Genomic DNA, 11,722 nt, shown 5'->3' with positions numbered 1-11,722 from the left:
GAGACGGGGGGAGGGGCAGGGGCGGGAGCCTAAAGCGCACTGCCCAATCAGAAGCTTAGCTCACTAGGAACCTGGCAAAGCTTTAATATGCAACATTCATTTTCCCAGCCCTCCATCTGTGCTGAAATTTGGGAAATACAGTAGATTTCCAGATCACTTTGAAAACCACATGATGTAAAATGTGATTCTAGCAACACTACTGAGCCTTAGAGAAAAACAACCCAAAAAAGAATCACATCGGTAAAAGCCGAAGAAAATAAATAAATTCAGATTTTTCCTCATTTGTTTTTTTTGTTGTTGTTGTTGTTGTTGTTGTTGATGAAATAGTGCAGTCATCATTGAATTTTGTTTGGCAGAAAACATGGGTTGAACAAGATCAGAGCTCTGTCAAATATTGGAGTAAACAATGGAAAATAAACCAGTAATCACCGATGAACAACTTAACCATTTGTTCTGATTGCAATACGTATCGGCACCAGGTAAATGACCTTGCTTTGATCAAATGTCCAACTAGACAACTACCTCTTTTTCCACACGTTTAAAGCATTTATGACGGAAGCAAATTGTAATTACTGCTGAGAGGGGACTAATTTTCTTCTTTTTAATCCTAACTACAACGAGTCCTTTTCACAACGGCATGGATCTATTGTTACAGTATGTATAAGGCTTTAGTGTAATACTGCATTGTCATTGAGAGTTCACTAGTGACAGGAAGAAAAAAACAACAACAATCGGTCTTTGAGGAAGTTAAATTCAGCGGGATGCAAATTAGCGCCTTCGAGGATTAGTGGCGACGGCAGAGCTCGGATCTTGACTCAAACAGCGCAAATAAATAAATAAAACGCAATAAATTAAATAAATAAGATAAATGATTAAAATCTGTCTCTGACATCACTTGGTCAATAGGAGCTCCTTTTTTTTTCTTTTTTTCTTTTTAAACATTTTTCTTCTCCGTCACCAAAGAAGTGCTGAAGGCAGGAACAAGGATTCATCTGCGGACCACGACGGTGGCCCGTGCATGTCATATAAAAAAAGATTTGGTCACGTACCAACTCATAGAAAAATAATGCTGTGAAAGCATGCATATCATCTCAGACATGACTTCTAAACAAATATCTAAACAAATAAATGAAGAGAACCCACTGAAGTTTTTTAAATGTTTAGTTTTTTATAAAATAGGTCAACGTGTGTCTAAGCTCTAACTGAGGTCAATGCTCTCCCTGACTGTATTCTGGATAAATGCCTTGGTCAAGTCCTACAGTTTTCACTGTAACCTAGCAACTGTTTTTTTTTTTTTTAACCTTTTCTTTTTGTACCTGGTTTTAATGAGCATTATCTTGTTTTCATTCATATATTTATATTTATATATATTTATTTAAAGTATTTAAAGTACTTTATCCAGTCCTTGTAGATAGAAGTAAAAGTCCTATAAAATATGCAAACCTATGTACAGAAGAAAACGGAGCAAAAAAAGAAATAATTTACAGTATATTCATCGGTTTATGTATATATTTATATATATTTATATTCAAACTTCTGCTCTGTTTCTTGTTGTTGAACCAAGTTTGTTTTGTTTTAATTCATTTATTTTATTTTTATTTTTTTTCTTATCCCAGCCTGTAAACTTGCAGCTTTGATTCAGAGCAAATGAAGATGACGAACGCGTCACGTGACTGCGTCATCTCTTCCTACGTCCCACAACGTGAAAGCGCGGCTAAAAAAGACGTGCGGGATTGCTCAGACGAGCTCCGTGAACGCGTCTCTCTCTCTCTCTCTCTCTCTCTCTCTGTCTGTTTTTGTGAAGTTTTCTCGGTGCAGCAGTGGGGCGGTCAAAAAGGGACAGACAGCGCAGCGGCGAGCCGCCTTTTTCTTGACGCTCTCGCTGGAGTTTATTCTAATGCACCCGATCATGTTGGTCATCTGGGTTCCTCTGACTGACACGTAAATAGTAAATTAGGCGCAGCGCAAAAACAAAACAAAAGGAGTAACGACCCAGAATGTGTGGCGCGGGTTTTTTTTAATTATTTTTCATTCTCGCTGGATTTTAAAGGTAAATGTCAAATTATTTAAACAGCTAAAAGAAAAAAAAAGAAAAAAGGCAAGACGCAAACGCCGGGATACCGGCATAGTGAACATTTCATACCAAAACCAGTAATGACACCTAACGGAAAGAAAGCATCGTCATCCAAAAGTGTCATATAGCCTTATAAATATGCATATCTATAAATATTCATTAAGTATACTCCGTTGAGGGGAGTCCAATAAATCCACGTCTGTTGACCTTTTGGAAGTGTACAGCAGGTGTTTGCAGCATTTTTCTGTAAAATGCTGTAGGAAACTTTATGCTGAAGAACCATGAAGTGAAACTGCAGCTGCACCGAGTGGAAGGATTTGCTTCATTTAGCAGATTCAGTTAGGAGACCAGCGCCGGTCCTTCAGGTCCAACTGCTGCCCCTGGTAAAGATGTGTAGAAAGCAATAAAATACTTTTTTTTTTTTTTTAATTTTATTATTTTTTTAATCGCAGTACTATAATCTCTAGCTGAGAAATTCAGGAAGAAATAAATCTTTAATTTGAGTACATTTATTTCCTAAGGGGAAAATAAAGTGACATAAATATTAACACCCTTTATGATTCCTGCAAATGTAAATGTAATTGAAGCAATTTCCATTTACTTTTGTGGGTGCAGGGACTTTAAATCCAGAGCTCCCTGCTGCTCTCGGGGTGGGAAGGATGTGTGAGATGGTTCGTTTCTCTTATAAACGCTTCAAAATGGGACGGACACAAGAAAATATGTCTTTCAAGAAGGGCAGGTGTCTGTTCGTCTTCACAATTTGGGAAATGTCCGGAAAGAAAAAAAGAGATCTGCCCGCGTAAACGTGCACATGCATATATTTACAAGGAAAGTAGTTCAAAAGTTTTAAACGACGACTGGAGGTACGACCTAGAAGGCTGGAGGAGAACCAAAACCGAACAGGTGCATCGCATTAAATCGGAATATCAGTGAAAAATGTCTTTGGGTCATTAATTTGTTTTTTTTAAAAAAAATACTCATACATTTGTAAACTTTCATTTTTTTCTACTCTGTAAGCAAATTGATGTTGGTGGATTTTGTTGGTTTGCATTACTCTCTGTGTTTGTATTTGTGCATTTTAAATAATCATATGTCCAACAGTGAAGAGGTCTGCAGTCTACCTCATGATTTCACAGGCCGTAACGTAAACTTACACGTTTCAGAAACATGTTTCTCGTCGTTTTAAGTTTCTGAATAAAACTAATTTTGGGGTTTCAGTTGCTGTTGGACATAGTTAGCTAAATTAACCCCAGAAACATCACTCTGTGTTCAGAATGAGGTTTCTGAACACAGGAATATCTGTCGGGTTGACTTTTTGAACCAAATATTAACTTTTCAAAGACATTATAATCTTTTTGCGATGCACCTGCATCTTGCCAACATGCACAATGAGCAGCACGGCTAGGGAGGAAACAAAGCAAAAAGTCTCAAAAGTTTACTGTTGCACAATTGCAGCAGAGTGTGTGGGATATTACGGGTCACGATGTCTCCATTATTTTAAGGCTTTGTTTACGCATCTTTGCCAGGGCTTTCTGTCACGCAGTGGTTTTGTATTCATTTGGAAGGGGGACACGTGATGAGGCGATCTGACGTATCTTTAAAGCAAATGCTTCGTGTCACCAGCAGAGTTTTGCTCACAAACCGCCACATGTCACCACATTCCCAACGTCTTGACCAACATTACAATAACGTCATAGCTGTAAATACCGCTCGGTCACTTCCCTCATTCAGCCACGCCTCTCGTTTGCTCCAGCTTCGACCAGAGGAAGGAAGGTAGTTTACAGGAGTTTATGTGCCGACAGGCCACCTAATGCCCACGTTTCATAGAGTGTGTCTGCTTTAAGTTCTGAATGCTTGTTTTTTGTGTCGTTTTCTTTCCAAAGACCGGTGGACGCAACAGTGATGGGACGATTTGCTCCGTTTGACGTGCGCTGAAGCTCTCCACACATGGCTGAGAAATTATATGGATCCACCTGGGTTTGTTTTTTTCTTCTTTTTTTTTTTTTGACATCATAATAGCGCATTGGCTGCTTGCAGAAGTGTGTGTTCAGGTTTCTTTGTGTCTGTCTGTTGTTGTTTTTTTTTCTTTCTTCAATGTGGGAGCACAGTGCTGAATGGCAGATTCTGCAGGTGACAAGGCACACCTCGACGCGGTGACAGCCCATACGCTACATGCACTTTACTGAATGCAAAAAGAGAGCTAGGGTTGTGAGACGTATTCGTTTTGGTTCAAGTTTCAAAGAGAAGTTTGTGTATGCGCGTGTGCATGTGTGTGTGTGTGTGAGCTCACATGATATGTTTTGAAATAGAGTCGAAGATAATTGTCCTTTCCCTCTAAAGAAAATCCTCTTTAGCCCGATTCCCTTAAAGCCTGCTACTGAGAGGTGGCTTTTTGCATTTTTCAGATAATATTTACAGAAGATAAGTTTTCTCACACGCGCTAATCTTTCTTCTTTTTCTTTTTTTTTTTTTTTTTAGCAACATCTCGTGTGTCAGCATACAGGTTATCAGAGATAGGAATGCCTGCAGTTTTGGGGGAGCTGCCAGATGTGTGGTTCTCTTCCCAAGCAGAGCAATGCTTCGAACTCCTAAAATCTACAAAAAAAAATAAATAAATAAATAAATAACAGCTCAAAGTAGTCAGTAGCCGCTCTATGTACAGTCGCACATATATAAAATATGTGCATATAAATACATATATTTGTGATTAATATCTATTATCCATATATACCGTATATATATGAATACATTTGCTTGAATGCTCGTTATACATATATATGTACTGCAAATATAAACAAGTTCGTATATTTCAAACGTTTCGGATGTTATTTTATCTGTGAGGTTAGGATGTCGATTTTAAAAAAGATAAGGCTGTGATACGGAGCAGCCCCTCCCATGCACTCGCCATCCCTCCCGAGACAAAAACGAAAAGGGAAACAAAAATAAACATTTTGCGTAATTGTAAACTAGCGAAGTGAGAGACCCCTTTTGGTCGTCTGAAATAGTTCTGCCTGTATTCAAAAAAAGCATATCAGCAATATATATATGTATATATACAGGTTTTGTATATATTCGAAATGTACACTTGCTTTAAGTGCAACTCTCCAGGCAGGCGACGCTGACCCGAAAGGAGATGCGGTGGTCCGAGTATATTAGAGCTACAAGTCCTCAGCGATAAAAACGTTTGGTCTTTTGGTCCCTAAAACAACTAAGGAATGACGGATAATACTCCCTGGAATCCGTTGCTGCGGCTCTCCTCGGCAACGGTGTTCCCTGGAAACGGACAGGCACTCCGAGCTGAAGGTGGCCATCCCAAAATCTGTCCCGAAAATGTCACATTCCCTCCCTCGGCTCTCTTTCTCTCTCAATTTGCTCCTGGTGGCTTGAAGTCTTAGAAATTGGCCTTCAAAAGTCAGCTGTCCAAAAAAAAAAACCAGACACCCTCCGAAACCGTCTCTCAGAAGGATCTCCTGCGGCAATCCGCTGTTCAGTTTTTAAGAAGTTTGTTTTTCCTGTTGGACTTTTGGCGTCCACGTCCCCTTGGAGAGTTTAGTGGAGTTGGTCATTATTAGTAGATTTTACGGAGGATCTTTTACTTTTTTTCCCCTCTCGGCGTTCAAGTAAAAGTGTCTGTGGTCCAGAAAAAGGTAGCTGTCATTTAAGCAAGTTTCTTTCTTTTTTTTTTTTTTCTTTTTTTTTAAGGTGGAGGAGCTGTATATATGTGTGCAGGAGGAAAAGAAGTCCTGGTGCTAACCAGAAAACGCTCTCTCAGTTCAAAAGGTCAATGCTCGCTCTCTCTTCTCTCTTTTTCTGAAGCAGACTTTGTGGTCCAGAAGCTGAGTTTGCACTCAGCGGTGGGTAGCAAAGTGGTCAACATATTATTCAGCTCAACAAATCCTGCAAAACACAGAAGAAATAGTTTCGTCAACAACAATGTAGAAAATCGGTCACTCCTTTCATTAAAAGCTGCCGTACAGATTTAAAACTACATAACAAGGCCTGTAATTTCCAGAAACTTAATGGATAATTTCCTGTATGTCAGTCGCTGAAAACTGAACGTTTTAAAGTTTCTAAAAGGTACAAATGAATTCCAGCAAAGTTGCAGCTAAGTTTGATGGGCGTCACCGCATAATAACACTAGTTATCTGGTACCGGTAAGTTCTAAGAAAGCTAGGCCAAAGTTACTGGCAAGTTCTGTGAAAGTAAAAAAATAAAAAATAAGTGCTCAAGAAATCCTTGAACATTAGGCGGTAGGTTCTAAAAGGTTAATGTAAATACACTTCTTTTAAACTGCTAAATTGTTCCCGGTTCCTGAAAGGACTCAGTAAGTCTCATGGAAGTTGAATAAAAGTTTCTAGTAAGCTCCATGAAAGTACGCTGTTATAAGTCGCTTCATACTACAGTCCAGAAAAGTACTTCATAAGAAACATGAGTTATGATGAGCTTATAGGAAAGCTCTAGAGGAACTCCATGAAAGTGACAGGTAATTTTTTATCATATTTATAGGTAAGTTCCATGAAAATACCCTCCTATAAGTCGTCCCAGCTCCTGATAACATTTGATAACATTTTACAGGAAGGTCCCATGTAAGCGACAGGAGAGAATGGGCTGGGTTATGAATTGATAGGAATTTATTATAAAAAGGAAAGAAGTGGAACCAAACAATTTAAGTCTCGGGTCATTTTTAACCACAAGCTGAGAAATGGCTCTTTTTCAAATCTGGCAACAGAGAAACCATTGGAAACTAAGCATAGGGCAAGTTTGTTAGGACACATTTATGAAAGAGCGGACATAAGAAACAGCATCAAACCTAAGCGTCAGCATTTCGAAAATCAATTCCTTTGAGATGTTAGAATTATTTGGTTCATAAGAGGAACTTTATTTACGGAGTAAAATGGGAGATAATTTTTGATTGCCAAGAAGAGCAAGGGTTTCACTTCTGTTGTGCCTATTTCTCTTTCTGCATCAACATGCAGGTCTACAGTCACGGGAAAACTAAGTACACACTGATGATTCGCTGGTCACCATCAAGTTTGACCACCTCTATAAAAGCAGGAGTCGTGTCAGTCGGCTGGTCAGGAGGAAACTGGTGAGGTTTAGTGTAATGCCAAGGCGAAAAGACTCCAGCAATGACCTTAGAGGAGCATTTGTTACTGCTGATTACTCTGGGACGAGTTTAAAGGGTGATTTCCAAACATCATTCTACGTTACAATAACAAAGATTATTCACAATTAGAAACATTTAAGATAGCCACCAATCTTACCAAGAGTCACCCCAAGTCACAAAGTTCAACCTTGTACTGGTCGGAGAAATTGCGAAAAACCCCAAACGCTCCATCTCAGACTGTACAATGTTTCTGCTAGCATTTTAAAAGTTAAACTCCATGACATCGGAGTCGGAAAAAGACTGAAGCGTAGTTAGTTTAACAGAGATGACGGCAGAAAAAGCTTCTTCTGTCTTAAAGAAAAGGTTTCCTGGAACGCATTTGATTTTCAAAGTTGCATCTGAGTGAAGGAAAGCTTTCTGGAACAGTGTCTTTTGGACAGATTAAGTGTTTCAGTCTCCAAGGCCGGAAATCAACATGAATTAAGTGCTTTGAGAAGACATTAACAAAGCTGCAAACAATCAAATGCCCCAAAATATCAGTCTGCCACTGTAATGTGACAGACTGGTTATGTTTACCGAGAGTTATTGTGGCTAAAAATGGTTTTACAACCCACTGAATCTTAAAGTGCACTTCCTCTATTTCCCATGAACGTATATAATGGCAGACTATTTAAGCCGCACCTGTTTTTCTGAACCTTCTCGGACAACAACAACAGTGCAAAGAAATACAGTACAGGGAGAGACTGTAGAAAAAGATATTGTGTCGCAAAAATATTTAGATATGTAAAAAGAGCAGAAAAAAACCCCCAAACAAAACTTGCGCCCCTGTGCTTGCTTTGACAAACTCGTATGAGAATGCAATATTTTGCCTGTGATTTGCCCCAGGACACTGTGCGGTATGGTTCAGCTGGCTTGTGAGTGGGTGATAAGTTGCCCTTGAATGAAGTCATCAGCGGTGGATGAACGACGCGGCCCGAACCCTCCATCACACAGATGAAGGGAGGAGACAAAGAGGAACGGCACAATTACTCGCCTGAGGGGTAATAAATGCCTCCCCCCCTCAGAACCGTTTCCTTCTCAGCGCAACACGCCGAACCATTTACCAATTAGCTTTTACCTACAGGGTAACATGCGGGGTCACTTACTGCAAAGATGTTCCGCAAACAGAGGAGGCAGCGTGGAAAGGAAACGCCTCTACAGCTTTGTTTGTGTTTGACTGACATTAAAAAAAAAGACCCCCATCTATTTCCAATATCAGACACCTTTTCCAGGGGGCATAGATCTTTATATTACAGAAATAAAGAGAATGCTAAACTCCCATTTTCACCAATTTTAAATCTATAGATTAGCGAAAAGACTTTACATATTTTTTAAAATGCTCTCCGCTTTCAAAACCATTTTCTCACTTGCACTCCCTGCCAAGTCCTGAACGAGCCACATTAGCATAACCTTTACCAAATATATTCTTAAACTGTCTGCGCCGGAGTAAGACTTCACTAATCTTTACAAGCATTTTACAGATGATCAAGCTGTTATTAGGTGCCTGCGAGTGTTTTATGACTTACATAAAAGGTTATGGAAAACACATCAGGCGGCGCCATAAATGGGCTCGCCATTGGAGCGTTTGCCAGTTTAATATTGCAGCAGTCGTTCTCGCTTTGGTTCAGTTACTCAGTTATCCGGCTCAAGTGACACCTGACCTGTCTCTTCCTGTTGACGGCGGCGGCCGGCTGGGGCAGGGGAGAAGGGGCTAGTAGGGGCGGTTGGCGTCCTTTGGTCTCTTGAGCTGGACCTTCAGTCTCTTCATGCCAATCTGGAAGCCGTTCATGGACTGGATGGCAGCCTGGGCACTACCTGGGTTGTCAAAGCTCACAAACCCTGAGCGGAGAAGGAAGAGGAGGAGGATATATCGTCGTCAGGTGAAGGTGCAGCAACAGTTTGGGTTTATGAGGCAACACAGAATAAGGGTTAGCAGGGCTAAAGACGTGGCTTTTCACGTAGGAGTCGTGATCCTGAAAAAGAGAACGCATCCTTGATTTTGGATGTTCATAGTTTGACAAAGCATAAATCTTAAAGCAACAATGAAATTCTTTAAAAGCTTTTGCACATTTGAAATACAGATTAATGATACTAGGACAAAAAAAAAAATTATAACAATGCAGTAAGATATTATATGAAGCCTCCAACCAAATAGCATAGAAAAAATATGATATAGCAACACAATCCTTCATCAGTTAGTCACCAATGTATGAAACAAAATCATATAGAAAAAGTCAAAATAAAGCAATGCATGCACAGTGCCTTGCAAAAGTGTTTACATCCCTTGAACGATTTGGAATGGATTTGCACCCAAGCCCCTTTACACTGATACCCCTAACTAAAATCAAGTGCACAATAAATTGCACCTGATTAGTAAATAGAGTCCATGTGTTTGTGTGGTTTAATCCCCGTTTTTAATCCAATGTTTTCTGTGAAGGCTTCAGAAGTTTGTTAGAGGACATAAGCGAGCAAATATAATCCTGCTGGCCAAGGACCGCAGCGGGTCAGGGATAAGGCTGTGGAGATGTTTAAATCAGGGCGAGATTATAACAGAAATTACCGAGCTTTGGACATCTGTTCAATCCATCGTCTGAAAATAACTGGAGTGTAGCACAATTGTAAAACGTTAACAGAGAGGCTGGGTAGGGGGAGTAAGGGTTAGGGTTAGCAAAAATGGTTTATGCCAGTGGTTCCCAAAGATTTTCTGGGCCCCCCCAAATAAATTACAATAAAATCCCCCCCCAAAAAGAAAATAAAAATCTACTGGGCACACATCCTTCAACCAGACATAAACCTATACACATATTTTGCTTTCAAACTCCACTGAAGTTTATTTCACACTTCAGGTTGCAACAAAACAAACTACAAACCATCTTTACAGTGAAACACTTTTGTGTAACTATTTTTTCTTTTTTTAAATTCATCCATACTGCTTTCCACGCGCCCCCTGCAATGGCACGGCGTCCCCACTAGGGGACGCGCCCCACACTTTGGGAACCACTGGTTTATGCTAACCCTGGAGGATCTATACTAGCTGTGTACTACAAAGATCTGGTCTTTATGGAAAAGCATTAAGAAGAAAGCCATTGTTAGGAAAAAAAAGTGTTAGAAGCCCAATTAAAGTCTGAAATGTAAAGCTCAGAAAAATCCCCAAAATAAACATTTTTTCCACCTACATACAAAACACTGTTGAAATCAACACTTTGGATCACCCTGAACACATCATCCCCACTGCAACACATGGACACAGCATGCCACCACCTCCATGGGACGGCGTTGTTTTTTTTTTTTTAACAGCAGGAACAGTGATGTTTGTCAGCGTTAATGGGAAGATGGATGGAGCACAATACAGGGCAACACCGGAGGAAAAGAAAGGCTCTAAAAGAGGTGAGATTGGGGCAGATACCGGATTTACTTTTCAGCCGAGCAGCAGCCTGGAAAACGCAGCCGGCGCTACAGAGGAACGGTTTCACTTAAAGAACATTAACGTGCCAGGATGGCCTCATCAAAGTCCAACCCTAAACCCGACTGAGAATCTGTAACTAGACTTAAAGCAACATGTTGACAGATAAGAGCTGAGCAATGCTGGAATAAAAAAAAATATTTTCTTTCTTACACGTATGCGCAGGTTTGCACTGATTTTGTGCAATCCTCAGTAAAATACAGGGACGAAATGATGAAATGTGACTAAAGGTCAAGGGGCATGAGTACTTTTACAAGGCAATTCAACATGGCACAGTGACAGCAACAGTAGCATCACAATAGCTACCAATCAAACATGAAGGCTTCATAGAAAGCTCCACAGGCTTCCTCTAAGCACATTCATGTTGTGTCATATTAATGAGCGGGCTAATTTGCTAATTGGTTGCAGCTGATGGACTCAACATCAAACGCTCTCCATCATTCTGAGCTCATCGTTGTCAGCAGCGAAGTAATACAGCAGTTCAGCCCAAGATCACATATTTGTAATAAAATGTCACAGGAATAAAGGAATTAAAGGTCATATGAATGCAGAAATTAAAACAAGTTGAGCTTTGGAGTAAAACTTTAGGAATAAAGAGAGAGAAAGGATAAAAATCATTTTTGAATGCATGCATTTCTGCACGGCTGCAGCAAAGTGTTCTTCTTTGCTTTAATTTAAAATGGAAAGGAAAAAAAAACAGAGCGTCTGAGATGCATTCAGTGAAAATGGAAAAAAAAAAAATAGAAACAAGTAACCAGTATATATATATATATTTTTAATTCTGTTCATTTTTACCCACCAAAGCATTTACTTTGGTTTGTCGCCCGATCCACAAACACTTTGGAGGAGATGACATTACCGAAAGGCAGGAACATCTGCATCAGCTCTCCATCCCCAAACTCCTGAGGGAGGTGGTAGATGAACAGGTTGCACCCCTCTGGTCCTGCATGGGAACAGTGAAAAGCAGACACACACACACACACACACACACACGCACACACACACACATGCACAAAAAAAGGGGAGAGACGGTTGAAGA

The 11,722-nt window shown here is 40.0% G+C and overlaps 1 protein-coding gene across 5 annotated transcripts in view; it reads right to left on the bottom strand.

The window, feature by feature from the left end:
* Positions 1-461: 461 nt before the first annotated feature.
* The window catches only part of celf4 (CUGBP Elav-like family member 4), a 120,328-nt gene continuing 109,067 nt past the window's right edge, over positions 462-11,722 (bottom strand). For 4 of the 5 annotated variants that reach the window (XM_014468381.2, XM_023324876.1, XM_023324877.1 and 1 more), the window contains exons 12-14: positions 11,483-11,626; positions 8,882-9,059; positions 462-5,971 (exon numbers count right to left, since the gene is read on the bottom strand). In XM_014468381.2, coding sequence (XP_014323867.1) covers positions 8,932-9,059; positions 11,483-11,626 — 272 coding nt within the window. In that variant the 3' untranslated portion in view covers positions 462-5,971; positions 8,882-8,931. The remainder of the gene's footprint in view (positions 5,972-8,881; positions 9,060-11,482; positions 11,627-11,722) is intronic. The other variant, XM_023324878.1, reaches the window with a different exon arrangement.

The sequence above is a fragment of the Xiphophorus maculatus genome, chromosome 20 (genome assembly GCF_002775205.1).
Source record: "Xiphophorus maculatus strain JP 163 A chromosome 20, X_maculatus-5.0-male, whole genome shotgun sequence".
Taxonomy (NCBI): domain Eukaryota; kingdom Metazoa; phylum Chordata; class Actinopteri; order Cyprinodontiformes; family Poeciliidae; genus Xiphophorus; species Xiphophorus maculatus.
This window is presented reverse-complemented; position numbering and strand designations above follow the sequence as displayed.